Source organism: Temnothorax nylanderi, unplaced genomic scaffold (assembly GCF_030848795.1).
Source record: "Temnothorax nylanderi isolate EJ_2023f unplaced genomic scaffold, tnyl_v1.0 TNYL_tig0466_pilon, whole genome shotgun sequence".
Lineage (NCBI taxonomy): Eukaryota > Metazoa > Arthropoda > Insecta > Hymenoptera > Formicidae > Temnothorax > Temnothorax nylanderi.
Genome location: NW_027249528.1, coordinates 73,400 through 94,271, shown reverse-complemented (window position 1 = coordinate 94,271; position 20,872 = coordinate 73,400). Strand labels below are relative to the sequence as shown.

Here is a 20,872-nt window from a genome sequence, read left to right as displayed (position 1 = left end):
GCGCACGAAGCTACGAACACGAAGTCGGACGTCGGCGGTCGGACATCTTGTCAATGTGCACGTTAACAACGAGTAATCGCGACACGAGTTATTTTCCTTTAGTGTTCAAAGTCAACGATCGGCATTCATCTTGCGCGGTATCGCCGCCCAATCATCCAAGTGATCGAGGTGACGGGTAAGTGTTACATCGTCCGTGCGTCAGCGCGAGAATTATCGTTCAGGTTAAATAGCGCGACTCAGACAGCATCGCGAATACGAGTGCCACAGTGCTTTTCTTCGAGTCCGTGTGTGAATCGCGACAATGCCGAGGGAGTAAATGTTAGGCACATTATGCTGTTCCGACGTACCCGAGCGTTTTTCATGTTTGTGTCCTCTGGTTTAGGCGAGAGTGAGGCGACGGCCCAGCAGTACCTGACGTTGGCCGATGGAAACGTGGAGATGGCAATTAGCCTAATGTTCGAGGGTGCCAGACCGCCGGAGACCGAGAACGCGGATCCCGAGCCGCCCGTGAGGGCTCCTATATTACCCACGCGTGAGACGCCAGTGCCTCCGGAGCCTATATTGTTCATTGCCACAATTGTCGAACAACGTGTATGACAGATTCCGTGATTTTGCGGCAGAAACCCGTACGCATTTTGTCCTAGAACTTATATCAATTAGAATATGTATACGTACTGGACAATTAAGAATAGGTGTATTAAGTGGGATGGTTGCATGGATGGTATGAGGATGTTAAGTTTTTAAACCAAGTTTCTTCAAATCTACTTCTTGGCATGTAAGTTGAAGTTAATGAGTTATTATTATTATTATTAAATGCTGGTAATTAATGTAGGACGACAAGAGGAAGAGATGACTCGCAGAGTAACTGGTACAAAGCACATATCTCAAAAGAAAACGAAGCGACTGGAAGATCTATTTAGACCACCATGCGATATTTTCTTCTTAGGCTCCTTCATGGAAGCACGGGACCACGCAAAAACTTTAAATCGTTGGCTGCTCGTCAATGTTCAGGATCCACAGGAATTTTGTTGTCAGATTCTTAATAGAGACGTGTGGTCCAACGAGCATATCCAAGAAATTGTGAAGGATCACTTTATCTTGTGGCAAGTATGTCATGTCACCTGAATATCATGTCACTTTCTATAGTTGACGTTCTGATTCATCGAGTTACATTTGTTGCTTTTAATTTTAGATCTTGTCTAACACTTTGGACGGGAAACGTTATATAGATTTTTACAAAGTAATGGCATATCCTTATTTGGTGATTGTAGATCCTAGAACGGAAGAATGTATGAAAACTTACAAAAATATTACTGTGGACAGTCTGATATCTGACTTAAATGATGCATTAAGCACACATGCATCTCCCGAAAGTTCACAAGTTACATCTGACTCTTCCAAGGATTGGAATAGTTTTCCTACGAAAACGCCGCCAAAACGAAATAATATAGCTGATCAAATAAAATTAGAGAAAGTTTTAGTATTTAAATTTTACATTTTGAAATATGGTTTAGCGTAATGCAAAAAGAAACCAAAAATCTTTAATTTTAGTGTTATATGTAGATAATCGCGTTAGCAAAATATTAAGTATTATTTCGGATAGGTATTATTCTCGTAAGGAAAGTTTCATATTAGGAAATAAGAACCTTTAGTTAAGTGTATGTCACACGCAATCAATTTTACAGTGACCGTTGAACGCCTATTTTTCTTTTGTCTTACGTTTTTTAGCTAATGCACAACGAGCTGATATACTTACATTTAGAATTACTCACATTTAGATTATCGGAGCATTTAAAACGTTGTGTCTGGAGGAGCAGCTTATTTGTTTACTTTTCTAAACGCGAGATGCATTCTAACAAAATTTATAAAGTCTATTTTAATTATCTTCTATCCGAAATATCGAGATTACTGTCTGACATAACTTACAAGATAATTGCATGTTCGCACTGTAAAAATTGTTTGTCTTAATGTATTATTCAATTGAAAATGTATTTACGAGATGTTTGAACGATTGCAGTGTTCTCGAATTTTAAATCACGCTTAATTTGTAAGTACATTTTTCTGTGCAAACGATAACTTACGAGTGAGGACTCAGATTCTTAAATCTTTCCAACAAGTCGTGTGACTATAATACATTTTCCTATCCTTTTGTTCTAAATAAGCGTCATTAGATACACGACATGTAAAAAATGCATACTTTCCTATTTCTTTTTTGTTTACTTATGTGCAATCCTTTTTAAGAAAACGATTATTTTCGCTAGTTTTAAATATGTACTTCATATGTACTCAAATCACTATGTGATTTAAAGTTCGAGAACACTGCAATATTCTATAAGGAAATCGTATGTGACATAAAACAGGCAGTAATCTATTATTCTATAGCAATTCTCTCTATCACGTATGACACTCGAAGTAACAAGCATTAAACTGGGCGTTATCCAATGCTATGTATGTGTTATCGCAATGTCCTTTTATTTTTATTTTTTTTATTTTTTATTATCGTGCTCGGCGTCAGCGCAACGTTTATCGCATAATAGTGCGGGAAAACTGACTGTTTTCGTGGAAACGAATGACCGACGTGCGTTCTATATCATTATTTCCCTTTTATGAACGGGAGAAAAAGAAAGGTGTGCTCACTTTGTAACCCTTTTCGCCGCGTTTATTTTTACCGTCGCTGCTTCCGGTAACATCAAGCGCACAAAAAAGGCGAATATTATGTATGTGCGAGCGTACACGTGGGCGAGCTCATCATTCTACAAATATGTTTCAACCCGCAATTAAGCGCCGACAATAAGAAACCACTAGGCTTCCCCCCGATGCCGCTATTGTTATAACCGGTATATTAATACATTTTTAATTGTAGCGCGATAGAAAACATACGGTCTCGGGCGGAGGAGGGAAAAACCAAGTGTCCCTTCGTAAAAATTCTAATAGCGCCTTTTCTAACGTTCTTTTTTTCCTTCTTGAACAAGACCATCCTTGTTGCATAATTAAATATTTTCCCCACGTAAAAGTATACTTTGTTTCGACATATCTGTGTAACGTAAAAAAAAGGACTTAGTCACTTGTGAAAAAGCCGAGACCGTATGTTTCCTGTGGTAATCAGCAACATTACATTTATTGCTGTTATTTTTTTACAAAAAGGGTTAAAGTTTAAAAGTACTTTATATATGTACCTCTATTTTTGTACAGTGTACAAAATGTTTTTCACAACATCTCCACGGAAAAATGTTCGACTTCCATCCCTGTAGAGAGAGGCGAAAGTGGCCAATTTCACGCCAGGGCTTACTTTCCGCCCGCTATACCGAGTGAAAAGTATAAATTTTCTTCCCTAGGGAGGAAAGTAAGCCCTGGCGTGAAATTGGCCACTCTCGCTCCTTTCTACAGGCAGGAAGTCGAACATTTTCGTAAAGGTGTTGTGAAAAATATCGTGTGCATCTCGGGTCGAAAGCTTTTTCAGACTCGTGTAATATGTATTTTTATTTTTACTGATTGTATTTTTTTTAAATTAGAGGTACTTTGTTTAAAAACTATATTCTTTTAATAAATAAAGATTTAATATGCAATGTACAATATACTTATTTTTTCATGTACATCGTGGACAGAAATATTGTTTCTCTTTTGTGATAAATTTCGGAATGTGTTCATTTAATTTTACAATTTATTTTCCAATGGAAGAATTATTTTATTAAACAAGACGAATGCACATTCCAAAATTTATCACAAAAGAGAAACAATATTTCTGTCCACGATTGTACGATTATCCCCTTTCTGGTTAAACCATAATTTCATTGTATATAAAATATCCATGCGATATCGCGAGTGTATAATTAATATCTTGCGATATTTTTCGATCTGCCTTGGATATCCTGTGGACCGTCATCTAAGATGTCTGCAAGATCTAAATAGCCGGACACTTGTGCATCCACTGGATATCCACCGGATATCTGAGACCATTTTGGGATGTCCTACGGTTATTGTGATATCCCAAAATGATGTCTGTAGGACGTCCCTCAGATAAAGTGTGCTGTGTGGGTACTGACTTCGTCAGTACTCCTTCCCAGTACTCATCCAATACTCATTCAGTACTCCCTTCAGTACTTCCTCAATAGTACTCCCTCCAGTACTTTCTCCAGTATTCCCCCCAGTACTCCTTCCAGTACTCCCACCAGTACTCCCACCAGTACTCTCTCCAGTACTCTTTTAGTACTTATCGAATAATCGTGGGATACTAACGTGTGGTACAGGCGCAGTAGGGGAGAGTGGGCACCCTTGAACGACGTTTTTTCAAATCACATTAAAAATGATTTTTAATAACTTCATTATAATATAAATGAGACTATTCGATGTTTAATATAATAAACTTTGTTTGTAAATGATTTAAGAAGTAAATTTTCAGAAATATTTTGCAAAAATAATGATATTTCGAAATGCTGCGTTTGTCACAGTGGACCCCACGCGTGAGGTCGATTGAGCCATAGCGTAGGGTACACTGTGACATGTAATGTGAAAGGTAGGGTACCCTGTGACACGTAGAAGAGATCTGTTTAAATCCTGTTTATTACAAATCTTTGGTCAATTGAAAAACCAAGACTGTGCTAGAGAACCAATTTATCAATAATCGTGTCATATTTGTTTCATCAGATGACCTAAGAAATTGAAAACTAAAAACAAAGTCCTATAACCTCACTTTTTGTCGTAACCTAGCAGAGATTAACGAATATTGCCTCACAGCGACTCGATTACATGTGATCTGTAACTAAAGGGTGAAAAAAAGAGAAAATGAAAGTGTGGATATGATTATCGATGGAAATTATTTCATTTTATAGGAAAATTTAGGCACTAACATTTACTATTCCGCGATCGAAACACACTACAAAAACTCGCGCTGTCACGTAGGTAGGTTAGATAGTTCTGTAAGCGTGGCACAGAGGACCCCATCAACCTGCGTCACATAGAGTTGGTCAAGGTAGAGTTAAGGTGGAAGCACATAAAATTGCAGGAGCCATGGGCAGAATGCAGAAGCCATATGCGCATGCGCTATGGTATCTGTAGAGCTCTACAAATACCATAGCGCATGCGCATATGGCTTCTGGATTCTGCCCATGGCTCCTGCAATTTTATGTGCTTCTACCTTCAAGGCTATAATACACAAAATGCATAGCGTAGCATAAGCATAGCACAAGACCGCTGGACCAATGAGCATCCAGCATAGCCGCCATATTAATTTACGTAAGATGCTCATTGGTCCAGCGGTCTTATGCTATGCTTATGCGACGTTATGCATTTTGTGTGTGACGGCCTTTAAGCCAATATCGGCCGGAAGTTTCGAAGACGCCATTTCCCGATCAAACCACGTGACCAACTTGATACGCGGAATTTTCAAATTGCTGAAACTTCAGTTTGTATATTAAGGCTGCGTTTCGATATTCACTGTCAATACCGAAAATCTATAGGTTAGTTACGTAAACTACAGATTTTCAGTAGGGGAGACCGGGGCTAAAAAGTCTACGGGGTAAATACGTCTAATAAAATATCTCGGAACCTGTATATTGTGCGAACTCGCTATTAACATTGTAAACGCTGCTTATGGTACCCATGTGACCAACGGAGTTTTGGCAGGTTACCTGCCGTGTTATGATTTTTACGAGGGCAAACGTGTTTTCGGAAGGTGAAAGTGAAATTTTCTGCGCGTGGAAATTTTGTAATATCTGCAATAATATTTGCTCTCCAAATCTCGAGGTACGTGATTATAAATAGTAATGCATGCTGAACACGAATACAGTGTAGTTTTTTCATTATCGTTGATGTCTAATATTTCATGGGCGATCAAACCTGAAACTTGTGTTTGGGGCTAATCAGTCTACAAGCACCCGGGGCTAATCGGGCTAATCTCGTCACTGTGGCGCGCCGGGCGCACGACTTCAGCTCACGGCGATTTCAGGTTAAATTTCCCTCGAGCGTGATTCTGTCAGATTCTGTCTTCCCTTGCACGTGCGTCAGTTTGTGTAGGAGGGAAATGGTACGCACGTATCGTCGCAAAACGGGTGTTTTGGCCGACCGAAAAAATGGCGGACCGTTGTTTTCGAGATCGCTCGCGCTCACGGCACGTCGGCGAGGTACGGCGAGGCACGGCACGGCTCTGAGATCCCGCGATTTCCGCGCGAGAGTTGACAGTTGACATGCCGCGCGCGCGGTAGATCGTCCCGACTCCCGGCCGCGGTAAATCGTCGTTGTTGGTCGTTGTGTCAGTGACAGTCGCGCGTGCGACCGCATCGTCCAGCGTTCGCCGTATCGTCTCGGCGTCATTGTCGCCGCCGTTGTAGTGGTGGTGGTGTCGGTGGTGGTCATCGTCGTCGTCGTCGTCGTCGTCGTGGTCGTGGCCGTCGTCGTCGTCGTCGTCGGCGCGTCGAGGACGCCGTCGAGTCGGTAAAATGGTCGCGCTCCACCGCGAGCTTTTCTAACCCCCCTGTCGCTATTTATCGCTCCCGCGCGAGAAACGCGGCTTGGTTAGGTTGCTCGAGGGTCCGCGCTGATCCTATGGCACCGGAACGCCGTCACGCGTATTCCCCGTGGTTGCCCGCGTTGACAATGTGACGTGCCGTTGGGGAGTTTACGATTTTGGTTAACCTCTGTATTCACGTGCCTAAATTGTTTTATGGAATAGATAAAACAATTATTTTTTAATAATGTTTCGCATAAAAATTTTAAATAAATTTTTATATTTTTTTCTTAAAAAACAATTATTAAAATGTATCCTATCATTTTTCAGGATTAGATGTACGTATATGTATTAAAAATGCAGTGTGACCGATTAGCCCCGGGGGGGGGGGGACCGATTAGCCCCGGCATTTTTGAGATTTCAATTTTTTCATCGTTGTCGTTTTTGCTCTATACCGGTTAAACAAAGCGACGTAGATAAAAATTTCCTTAATAAATTTTGTAGCTAAAGGTTCACTCTTTACAGTGGTATACCACATTTAACTAAAATTATTTATTTTGTTGTTAAAAATCGGCACCGAAAAAAACCAGACTGTTTAGCCCCGGTCTCCCCTACTTGCACTTTATTTTAAATAGTATTATTAAGATTTAAAACATATTAGTAGTATTTATTTCAAGTTAGAATATTTTATAATTGCTGAATACTTAATATATTATTAATTGATATGACAACAACCTGTCAAATGTTTTGAAAAACCGGAAGCGCTAATCGGGAAATGGCGGAGCCAATCAGCGAAAGGAACACTAGTTGGCTTAACTCTTCCTTGACCAACTCTGGCTGCATTCCGATATTCACTGTCAGTACGCAAATCTATATTTTACGTCACATATACTATAGATTTTCAGTACTGAAAGTTGCTGACAGTGAATATCGGAATGCAGCCTCTAGCGTCACATAGAGTTCCTGTAAGTAGAGTTGAGTCAATACCGTAGCTTTGTCTCACTCCCACTAACGTCTTGTCGATAAATGGCGGACCAATATAGCTTTGTCTCACTCCCACTTATAGCTTTGTCTCACTTCCACTAAAGAACCGGAAGCGCTGATCGGGAAATGGCGGAGCCAATCAGCGAAAGGAACACCATTGTCTTAACTCTTCCTTGACCAACTCTACGTTACATTGGACCCCACTGAACATCGATATTATTTATCGTAAATATTTTAGATACAAAACAATTAAACATTTTTGTGCGCACGTTGGTATTGAACCTAGCGCGACAAACGTCTTATGAATTTTTTTTTAACTGTAGAATTCCTAGAAATCCATACATGGGTGTTTCTACGTAAATAGCGTTTTTTCAGATTGCAAATCTCTCAATTTCAAACATACCTAAAAAAATTTTTTTTTTCCTGTTTTTGAGTGAATATAGAAGCAGAAACTACCCTGAAAGCCAGCGTACTACAACATCAAAAACCTGAAAGTAATGGCTTATTCATCAGTGATCTGGTAAAGTGCGGTAATGAGTCGACTTTGTATGTCTAGTAAAATATTGAATTACCTCAACAATGAGTGATTTTGAGAGGAAATGTCAAAAAAATTCCTAAAATTACTTTACTTTTTTACCGTATTTGATTTTATTTCACCGTATTTTACCGTATTTCATTTTATTTCGCCGTATTTTACCGTATTTGATTTTATTTCGCCGTATTTTACCGTATTTGATTTTATTTCGCCGTATTTTACCGTGTTTGATTTTATTTCAACGTTTTTTACCGTGTTTGATTTTATTTCAACGTCAAACCCATGAATGGCCAGGTGAATGACATGCCAGTAGACTGACATTTCATGGTTGAATTAATCTCACTTTCTCCTGAATTGACGTAAACCAATTTCCATTAAAAATCAAGTTTAGCCTACCGAATATCATCAGAATTTTACCACTAGAAGGAAAAATTTACTGCGATATAATAAAAAAAAGATGTGCCAGGCAAATGACGCGTAATTTTATGACATACCTTTTCTCAAGTGAAATACACGATTACGATTGTATCACGCTCAAAACAACCAACCACCAACAATGTAAACAACACACCTGATGTCCAATTCTTGAAATCTCCACACCAGACTCCCATTGAATCGATGCAACATGGCGGAACCGCGGTAAAATTCAAAATGTGCAATTTTACTCCATATGTCCGGACCAAGTTTGAAGCCGGTTTTTTCGGTTCCAAAGGGAGATTTATGTTTAATAATGATGTTAAAATCTTAGTTCTATATTATGATTGAATGTACATGGGGAATTTTCAATTGAGTTTGCAATTGGAGGGAGTAAGTGTAACTGGAATAGAGAATTTTCGACAATGGACAGGCCAGGTAACTGACATTTTTAGGAGTTTCTGCATGTTTCCATTGGATAAGCCACTCCCCAATTAACAGATTATTGTGCGATACTTCAAATACGATGCAGTAGTGAACTTTCACAACGCTTGCTTACCCTCCTCTCAATCATGAACATATAACAAGCTTGGGCAGTAAAAAACGCTATTTACGTAGAAACACCCACATATCAAAAAGTTATGACAAGTAAAAATTTACTTTGCAAGGCTCCAATTACATATCTGCCTTTAACTAAAGTATATATGCCTATTTCGGCATAATTTTTTGATGGAAGTTATATGTTTTGAAAACGAAAGTTTTCATACCCACCGTCACTATTTTGCAGAACGTTAATACAGAAAACTCGCACTGTCACATTGGACCCCGTGGCTCAAGGGAGCCCACTCTCCCCTACTTACGCAGTACTATCCAAGTAGAACAAAAAATCAAGATGATATCAAAATAACGTCATATTGATAGTTTAGTGTGTTAATTTAGTATTTTATTAATTTAGTATTTCCAAGATACGTTACGAAAAAGTAGTACTAACAATCAGTACTCAGTACTGAGTGATCAGTACTCGTAGTATTGACAGTATTAGTATGTTAATACTCATGAATATTGCAGAATGGTCAGTACTGTGCCTATTAGTTTCTTACAGTACTGGCAGTACTAACATGATAGTACTCTGAATATTAATCTGATAAAGTACTGACCACTTCAATACTTTGAAGTACTAATGAGTATTATTGCTTGTAGTACTGCCAGTACTGTAAGCACTGACAGACACAGTACTGACCATTCTGCAGTATTCATGAGTATTAACATACTAATACTCTCAATACTACGAGTACTGATCACTCAGTACTGAGTACTGATTGCTAGTACTACTTTTTCGTAAGGGGTAGAACATTTGACATATGTTGAATTTTATTTGCGCTAAGTTGCCATTTTTTTTTTACCATTATTGAGCACCCACAAATACATTAATTTACGCATCACACCTAAACAGATCAAATGCATATAATCGAGAGGGATACATTTAATCAGATCAATGTTTAATAGTATTTCTAATTCACTCCTACCCAAATGATAATAAAAATCCGTGTGCAATCTAAATTCTTCATTAGTTCTTTTCTGTGCATTGTTTTCTATAAAATATACACGTCCATGGTCACTGAGACCCTTAACATGACATTTCGTACAACTATTGTAACCTGTGTGCCCTTTATTCACATTCAGAACAAATGATTTTGCTGGTGCATCTATGACAAAGTATTTGATAGAAAATGGAACTTTTATGTCATCTATTTCAATTCCGTTTTCATACAAAAATAATGCCTCATTTACAAAATTTCTTAAAAAGAGATTGCTACTTTTAGGTTTAAAATTTCCATGATAAGCTCCAATGATAAAGACAGATCCATTAGGAAGTACAGAACCTAAAATTGGCCAAAATGTACTAGATGATGATTTGCAAAGGGGAAGACCGTCAATACCTACAGCTATTTGTACACCTTGCAATTTACATCTGTGTCTTTTCAAATCATCATTTAATATTGTGTCCATGTATAACATTGATATACATCACGTTGCTTCACGTATTAATACCGTTTAGTGCATACAGCCTCTCTTTTGTGTAGATATAAGAAGATATACATCGAATATATCCAAGGTATGGTCTTTTAATGCTTACGTTTGTTTGTATGCTATTATATGCCGGTGCACGTGATCTCCGGGTCTCGCGCCTTACGTTTGGTATTACGTACTTATTATATCTATAGTTTATTTTTTATATTACTGAATTGCCTGCAATGATTTAACTTTTACAGTGCAATAAGTATATTAGCGTTGAAGGGAAAAGAAACGAAAGCTAACTTGCGCACTGATCTAACCTGTTCAGGGGGTAGCCTGGAGTAGCGGCTTCAAAAATTCGATTTTTTTTTGCTTAAATCGATAGTATTCTATCTCTAGAATACGCTCCCTAAGCCCTAAGCATGAATTTAGATTTTAGCGGGCTGAAATGAGCTCAATCGCTGCGCATGCTCGAGCGCTCCGAGGAGCAGATGCTGGGGAGGGAGCTCTCAACGGTCTTTGAAAGGGCCCAAGATACCAAGATTTGTCGAAGAAAGAGCTGCTCGAAAGGTGTTTGGGTGGGCATACCCAAAATGCGAACGAGAGTTTTAACTCTACTGTTTGGCGGTTTGCTCCAAAACACCTCCACTGCGGCCGGAAGATTATAGAGATTGCTGCTTACATAGCAGCTGGAATATTTAACGAAGGCTATCTGTCCGTGCTAAACATAATGTCAAACTTGGAAATAGTTATTGGGACAACATGCAGAGATTATGCCGACAAAATTAATAATAGCCGTACGACCTCGCAGAATCGTCGAAGCACCAGCATTACTCGCGCACTAAAAAATATAAATAAACAACGGCTGTTGGAGCAAAACGAGATGCATGAAGAAGTTGAGGGGATACTATATGGAGCAGGAATAGCAGATTGACCAAAAAGTATAGGTAAATCAACAATAATAAGCTTTTATCAACGTTCTTTCTTGTTCGAAAACTTTAAACGCGTTTTTCTCAAAACCATGTTTTTGAAATTTGCGTACACGATAACTCAAAATATTCTTGATGGATCGAGTCCTTTTTTTTTTAAATTAAAGGTAATTGAATTGCCTTGAACTTATACCTATAATATGTACTAAAAATGTTGTTTAAAAAAAGTTATAAACAAAAAAAGTGCAAAATTCATGCAAAAAACAAAATTTTTTTTTCAAACCACCATTTTTAAAGTTCTTTATGATAAAAAAAATCTTTTTTTAGGTATAACTAGAAACTACACTCATAAACTTTACAAAAATCTTTGGTTTTTTAATTTCAGATCGTTCTACGGGATGCTAGAGTGTACGCAGTTGAGGAAGAATTTTCGAAACCACCTTCGTATTTAATTGCATAACTTTTGTGTACTTACATATATTTATTCAAAAAAATTAATTTGAACACTTCAATATGTACACAATAAATGGTGTTAGTTTCAAAAATATATATTAAATAGTTTCTTAAAAAAAAAATCCAGAAAAAGCGCTTGTTTTTGGCGTTCTACTCCAGGCTACCCCCTTCAGGCAAGACCTATTGCACAAAGAATCAATGGTGTATAACATTGATATACATCACGTTGCTTCACGTATTAATACCGTTTAGTGCATACAGCCTCTCTCTTGTGTAGATATAAGAAGATATACATCGAATATATCCAAGGTATGGTCTTTTAATGCTTACGTTTGTTTGTGTGCTATTATATGCCGGTGCACGTGATCTCCGGGTCTCGCGCCTTATTTATAATATTATTTATTACTAATATATAATATTGAAAAAACTGCCTAGTCGTTGGAGTCAAAAACTTGCCTCTGTTTTCATGGATTTAACGAGATGTCTAATGGAGAGTTATCTATTATCTGTTTTATAACTTCACTGGCAAACTGTTTTATTCAATTTTCAGTTTGCCAGTAAAGTTATAAAACAGATAATCAGAGCAGTAGTAGGCACTTTGTGTAGATTTTTTGACAGGATTCCTGCGTAGAGTTGACTTTTCTTTATGTATGGTGGCATCAAACTGATTTTGAGTCCGTTGCACAATCAATGTGATGAGTTTCATTTGTCCCTTCAATTCTTCAATCTTTTTTTTTGTATTTTGGGCCTTTACTTTATTCTCGGCAGCGAATGAAATAGAAAATACTCAATAATTTAAGACAAACTTATATATTTAACTTGACGTGTACTTTTAAAATAAAAATTTGGTGACGATTCTTGAATCGCAGGATCAAGTAGCTGCTCGTGGTAAAAGGGTTCTTTCTTTATAAAATTTTGAATTTTTTTGAGGATCGGTGAAGGGATTACCGATTCCTGCTTAAAAAGTGTATAAGATGTACATGTAATTTTATATAGAGTATTATTAAAGGAAGGTTGTTTTGAATTTTGCGACAATCGGTGAAGGAGTTACCGATTTCTGCTTTAAAAGTTACATGTATAAGTTATACATGTAATTTTATATAGAGTATCATTAAAAGAAGGTTGGTATTGAACAAAATGGAAATAAGATATATCCGCAATTAGTAGGGAAGTGCCCTGATGTGTATAGTTAAATAAATATAAAATTTAAAAAGAATATGATATGTTCAATCTATAGACGTTGATATTTTAGAAATGCCCGTAGTTGCTCTAACTTTTGTAAATTTTGAAATATTGGGCTATTTCTAATTTTATTATATTCTTCAGTCTTTTCTACCCCTATTTTACATATAATTCTTTAAGATTTGGCAAAGATCGATGAAGGAGTTACCGATTCCTGCTCAAAAAGTTACATGTATAAGTTGTATATGTAATTTTATATAGAGTATCATTAAAAAAAGGTTGGTATTTTGAATTTGGTGATAATCGGTAAAAGGGTTCTTTCTTTATAAAATTTTGAATTGTTTGAAGATCGATGAAGGAGTTACCAATTTTTGCCTAAAAAGTGGACAAGTTATACATGTAATCTCTATATATATAAAGTATCATTAAAGGAAGGTTGTTCTGAGTTTGGCGAGGATCGGTGAAAGGATTACCGATTTTTGCTTAAAGTGTATAAGATGTACATGTAATTTTATATAGAGTATCATTAAAATAAAGTTGTTTTGAATTTTGCGAGTGTCGGTGAAAGGGTTATCGATTTTTGCTTAAAAAATGTGTAAGTTATTTGATGGATAGAATATTATTTAAAAAAGGTATTGAATTTGGCGATGATCAGTGAAGGAGTTACCGATTTCTGCTCAAAAAGTTATATGTATAAGTTGTATATGTAATTTCATATAGAGTATCATTAAAAGAAGGTTGGTATTGAATTTGGCGATAATCAGTAAAAAGGGTCTTTCTTTATAAAATTTTGAATTTTTTTAGAAATGCCCGTTGTTGCTCTAACTTTTGTAAATTTTGAAATATTGGACTATTTCTAATTTTATTATATTCTTCAGTCTTTTTTACCCTTCTTTCATATATAATTCTTTAAGAATTGGTTGATCAGTTTTTGAGTTAAAGGCATTTAAAATTTTAAAAAATTTAATATAAAGAATGAACCTTTTTACCGATTATCGCCAAATTCAATACCAACCTTTTTTAAATAATACTCTATATAAAATTACATGTATAACTAATACATGTAACTTTTTAAGCAAAAATCGGTAACTCCTTCACCGATCCTCGCCAAATTCAATACCTTTCTTAAATGATACTTTATCCATCAAATAACTTACACATTTTTTAAGCAGAAATCGGTAACCCTTTCACCTCGCAAAATTCAAAACAACCTTTTTTTTAATAATACTTTATATAAAATTACATGTACATCTTATACAATTTTTAAGCAGAAATCGGTAATCCCTTCACCGATCCTCGCCAAATTAAATAACAATCTTCCTTTAATGATACTCTATCCATCAAATAACTTAGGGTAGATTGAGGCGAATCGGATTATAGCCCAGTCAAATTAAGATTTTTGGATGAAAAAATTGCTGGCAAGCTGGAAATTGGTATACAGGTTCATTTTAGTGTTCTTTTAAACATACTAAAAGTCCCCATACATAGAGCGTGAGCCGGCTGCGCCATCTTGAAAAAAAGTGTACAAAAATGGGTTTTTTGCGAATAACTCGGAAATTATTAGTTTCACGGGAAAGAACATTCAGAGCGAAAATGTAGCTGATAAAATTCCTCGCAATTTGGTTCTTTGTAGAACTTCGTACGACCATTAGTTCCCGAGATAGATTTTTTTGAAGCATTGGCCAAATGAGGAAAGAGCTGTTTCTTCGAGCGTTTTTTCAAAATATCTCAGTTCTGGCTGTCCGAAAGTAAAAAATGCATACAATGAAAGTGAAAGAGAATTAAATTACCTACAAAATGCATTATTTATGTTATACCGCGCAACTAATATTTCTGGAAATATTACGGTTTAAATGAAATTTTGACTTTCGGAAATTATGAGAATAAATATTGCCTCGCAATATAAGTCGGAAATGAGTAGTTCTACGTAAAAAGTTGTTAAAATCAAATAGAAAGGTTATTAAATTTTCATTATTTTGGTTTTTGACCGATTTGCATACGACTAATAGTATTTTTGATATCCGTAAAAGAAACGGTTTTTAGGTACATTTCTCAAAATGGCGGACTTCCGAGTTATCTTTTTTTAAAAAATACACATGTTTCTTGAAGTTTATTAAATTATCTTTAAAATGATTTTTTATTTGACCTTCTGTGATGAATACTTCCAGAGATATAGCCTTTTAGATATTCGTTTATGTTGAAAATTTCTTAATAATTTATAGTTTTTTTTTACAAAACATGACATAAAATTACTTTAGAAAAAATAATATCGACATTTTTTCAAAAGTTTATATGCATATGTATGTGATCCTGCAGTGGAACCGGTTTTGAAATGAAAGTTTTTAAAAAATTGTCATTTCAATTATGCCTTTCTTAAGAGTTTTCGTTAAAAAATGGGGTTTGCCACACTTTTTTGTAATTTTCTCAGTTTCTATGAGAGATACGTACAAAATGCTTCAGACCAAATTTGAAGCTTATAAAATTTCCTGAAAAACAGTATATTCGGCATTAATATGTGACCAACAATTATACCAATAACAGATGCTAGAATAATGTTGCTCTTTTTTCCTCAGTTTACCGTAATTTTTAATGATTTAAATATTGTCGAAAAAATTTATTTGGAAATTTTTGCGGTCGGCGTAAGTTTCAAATCTCATTATACATGATGTAAGCTTCCCGCTGGTCTTTGGGTTAAATTTTTAAGACGGGTAGTATTCGAGATATAGAGCGTCGAAAGTGGCCGCAACAAATTTCTGTTTTATATGCAGAGGCGAGCACACAGTGCAAGTAAGGGATGCATATTTATTGTTGATATACTAATAATTAAACCAATAAAAACATAAAAAACTGCGTACATAACCTAAAATAAAATTCATAAAGAAATATTAATGTCAAAACGTAAATATAATAAAATACAATAATAATAATAATAATAATAATAAATAATAATAATCCTAAAAAAATAATACAATAACTACACAGGCCCACAAAAAAAGAAAAGTTGTCTGCGCCATGGACTAGACCATGGTATTCCCATGTATTTTCGCCTGCTGAAACCGAATATGACCTCAGTTTTGCCCCTACACGTCAGAATTTTTTTCTACAGCCAAAAAAAAAGGTGTTTTGTAGGTGCAGTTGTTTCCATGTTTTTTTGTGGGCCTGTGTAGTTATTGTATTATTTTTTTAGGATTATTATTATTTAATTACAAAAAAGTGTGGCAAACCCCATTTTTTAACGAAAACTCTTAAGAAAGGCATAATTGAAATGACAATTTTTTAAAAACTTTTATTTCAAAACCGGTTCCACTGCAGGATCACATACATATGCATATAAACTTTTGAAAAAATGTCGATATTATTTTTTCTAAAGTAATTTTATGTCATGTTTTGTAAAAAAAACTATAAATTATTAAGAAATTTTTAACATAAACAAATATCTAAAAGGCTATATCTCTGGAAGTATTCATCACAGAAGGTCAAATAAAAAATCATTTTAAAGATAATTTAATAAACTTCAAGAAACATGTGTATTTTTTTAAAAAAGATAACTCGGAAGTCCGCCATTTTGAGAAATGTACCTAAAAACCGTTTCTTTTACGGATATCAAAAATACTATTAGTCGTATGCAAATCGGTCAAAAACCAAAATAATGAAAATTTAATAATCTTTCTATTTGATTTTAACAATTTTTTACGTAGGACTACTCATTTCCGACTTATATTGCGAGGCAATATTTATTCTCATAATTTCCGAAAGTCAAAATTTCATTTAAACCGTAATATTTCCAGAAATATTAGTTGCGCGGTATAACATAAATAATGCATTTTGTAGGTAATTTAATTCTCTTTCACTTTCATTGTATGCATTTTTTACTTTCGGACAGCCAGAACTGAGATATTTTGAAAAAACGCTCGAAGAAACAGCTCTTTCCTCATTTGGCCAATGCTTCAAAAAAATCTATCTCGGGAACTAATGGTCGTACGAAGTTCTACAAAGAACCAAATTGCGAGGAATTTTATCAGCTACATTTTCGCTCTGAATGTTCTTTCCCGTGAAACTAATAATTTCCGAGTTATTCGCAAAAAACCCATTTTTGTACACTTTTTTTCAAGATGGCGCAGCCGGCTCACGCTCTATGTATGGGGACTTTTAGTATGTTTAAAAGAACACTAAAATGAACCTGTATACCAATTTCCAGCTTGCCGGCAATTTTTTCATTCAAACGCCCAAAAATAATCTAATTTGACTGGGCTATTAATATAAGTTTCAAGACAATTTTCGTTAGTGTTTTATTTTAAAAGAGCTATTTTATCGTGCTAATTAATAATCCGATTTGCCTCGGTCTACCCTATACATTTTTTAGGCAGAAATCGGTAACCCTTTCACTAATCTTCGCCAAATTCAAAACAACCTCCCTTTAATGATACCTTATAGTATATAAGATTTCATGTATGACTTGTACACTTTTTAGGCAAAAATTGGTAACCCCTTCACCGATCATTGCCAAATTCAACACCAATCTATCTTTAATGATACTCTATCCATAAAAAAAGTGTGCAAGTAGAAACTTGTTTAAGTGAGCAAGTAGAAACTTGCACATTGCTTCCTTATAGTTTTTAAATGTGCAAGTAGAAACCTGCACATTGCTTCCTCTATGAGGAAGCCAAATTAATAAATATCTACTAATAATTATGCATAAAAAACAGGCTTCCTCATAGAGGAAGCAATGTGTAGGTTTCTATCTGCACACTTAAAAACTATGAGGAAGCAATGTACAAGTTTTTTGTATTAATACCAACATTAATCAAAAGCAAATTAATAACGACCACAAATAATGAGATGGTCTTGTCAGATCTGTGAAAACATAAAAAAATTATGTACCATACCAAAAAATTTTAATTACAATATAGATATTAATTAGCAATTTTTTATTTATCATGTTTGGAAATATCTATGACAGTGCTACTACGCATATGTTGAAATATCCTGTCATTTGTTATAAAACTCCTGTGACTGGTATTACTGGAGATTGCGAGTACGTTTGTACACCTAATATTTTTTGTTGCAGCCGTTAATATTAAATATATAACAACATGAAGAAGCAGGACTCAACATGTTCAAGCAAAGTCAATAAGTATAACGCACAGGTAATACTTTATCTTTGTAAATACCAGTGAACTATAAACCTTATTCAAATATTTATTTTATTTATTAATAAAATCAACTACATTAGAAATATAATAAAATTGATATAAAATCTAATTGTATAAAATAAAAATAATTTATTTTATGAAAGTGCATTATATTTAGGCTGTATTCCCTTTGAACCCTTTCGTGCTGAAAGCGTATTCTATCTTTATTGCACATTATATGTTAAAGAAAGATAGAATATGCTTTCAGCACGAAAGCGTCCAAAGAGAACGCAGCCTTCATATAAAATTATTTGAATGTCAGGCAAAAATGAAAGCAACTTATTTCTTTTGTCAGCGTGAATAAGTCGAAATACTCGTGTTATTTTGAAATCATATTTCTTGACACGTACATACATGAAATATTATATAGGGGAGACCGGGGCCTAACCGTCAGTTTTTTTTCGGTGCCGATTTTTAACAAGAAATTAAATAATTTTAGTTAAATGTGGTATACCACTGTAAAGAGTGAACCTTTAGCTACAAAATTTATATAGGAAATTTTTATCTACGTCGCTTTGTTTAACCGGTATAGAGCAAAAACGACAACGGTGGAAAAATTGAAATCTCAAAAATGCCGGGGTTTAACCGTCACCCCCCCCGGGGTTTATCCGTCACACTGCATTTTCAATACATATACATACATCTAATCCTGAAAAATGATAGGATACATTTTAATAATTGTTTTTTAAGAGAAAAATATAAAAATTTATTAAAAAATAATTGTTTTACCTATTCCATAAAACATTTTAGGCACGTGAATACAGATCCTGACAAGCGCACGCATGTGTTGTGTGCCCTACGCTCGCACGCAATGCACTGTTTCCCATATGCTCTGTTTATTGTCAACTTCTTTGAGCACACGCAGCACGTATTATCCAAGTCTTCGTCAAAATCCGACCGCTGCTGCTTCCTTGATTTCGATTTACGCCCACTGCTCGTCGAAGGCTGCGGTTCTGTTTGTGTGGCATTTTTTTTATTTTATCTTTTCTCACCGCAAGAACTGCCTTCTTGAGTTGCTCCTTGTCGACGGGAATCGACGGCGTCCTCGCGCCGATTCCTCGACGCGCCGACGACGACACGTCGTCGGAATCGCTCCGTCAGGACCCAGGGATTCTGTGATTTACGTCGCTTTGTACGGAGCAACGACGACGACGACGACGACGACGGCCACGACCGACGACCACCACCACCACCACCACCACCACCACCACCACGACGACGACGACGACGACGACGATGACCACCACCGACACCACCACCACTACAACGGCGGCGACAATGACGCCGAGACGATGCGGCGAACGCTGGACGATGCGGTCGCACGCGCGACTGTCACTGACACAACGACCAACAACGACGATTTACCGCGGCCGGGAGTCGGGACGATTTACCGCGCGCGCGGCATGTCAACTCTCGCGCGGAAATCGCGGGATCTCAGAGCCGTGCCGTGCCTCGCCGTACCTCGCCGACGCCGCGACGTGCTGTGAGCGCGAGCGATCTCGAAAACAACGGTCCGCCATCTTTTCGGTCGGCCAAAACACCCGTTTTGCGACGATACGTGCGTACCATTTCTCTCCTATACAAACTGACGCACGTGCAAGGGAAGACAGAATCACGCTCGAGGGAAACCTAACCTGAAATCGCCGTGAGCCGAAGTCGTGCGCCCGGCGCGCCACAGTGACGAGACTGACGGATAAACCCCGGGTGCTTACTGACGGATAAGCCCCAAGCACAAGTTTCAGGTTTGATCGCCCACGAAATATTAGACATCAACGATAATGAAAAAACTACACTGGATTCGTGTTCAGCATGCATTACTCTTTATAATCACGTACTTTGAGATTTGGAGAGCAAATATTATTGCAGATATTACAAAATTTCCACGCGCAGAAAATTTCACTTTCACCTTCCGAAAACACGTTTGCCCTCGTAAAAATCATAACACGGCAGATAACCTGCCGAAACTCCGTTGGTCACATGGGTACCATAAGCAGCGTTTACAATGTTAATAGCGAGTTCGCACAATATACAGGTTCCGAGATATTTGATTTGACGGTTCAACCCCGGCGACGGTTAGGCCCCGGTCTCCCCTACTATACATTAATATTTTTCAACATTCTTATATAAAAATAATTTATATATTATTTATAATCATAAATAATATATTAGCTGTGTACATGTCAAACAGATATCGTGTTGTATATATAATTTATTTTATCGATGTTATCTCACAATTCAGGAACGTAATTACTACATCGTGGAATTTGAAGATGGTTTGCAAGTCATTCCACACAATTGGTTGATTGACAACAAAAAAGCATTCTGGCCTCCATTTATTGATTGGAAAACCTATTATAATTCTGTGAAAAAGATGCAAGAGCCCCTCTAATGATTGGAAAACATTTACTATTGAAAAAATAATTGGTTCTGCAAGTAAGACATACTTATTATAATATATATTGTAATATGAAACTTGTGTTTTAGTTGCGATCAGCATATATTGTTTGTAACATTTTAATGTAACTTGGAACTATATAATTAAATAATGTCATTTCTAATTAGGCAGATTATGACACTTACAAATGTTGCAGGTACATTTGCTAGAGCTATGGATAAATTATCAATGGCAGAGAAAACATCAGATATTTCTACGGATAGTGATAGCGACGTAGCAAAGATAAAACGTCGCAGACATGCCCGAAAAGAATTTAGTAATGAAGGAGAA

General features: G+C 36.2%; 1 protein-coding gene across 1 annotated transcript; it reads left to right on the top strand.

The window, feature by feature from the left end:
* The first annotated feature begins 330 nt into the window (after positions 1–330).
* Positions 331–1,159, top strand: LOC139783062 (UBX domain-containing protein 7-like). The gene is given in 3 exon segments (XM_071722182.1): positions 331–561; positions 563–626; positions 833–1,159. Coding segments are annotated over 3 exon segments (588 nt in total). The 3' UTR covers positions 1,126–1,159.
* Positions 1,160–20,872: the final 19,713 nt, after the last annotated feature.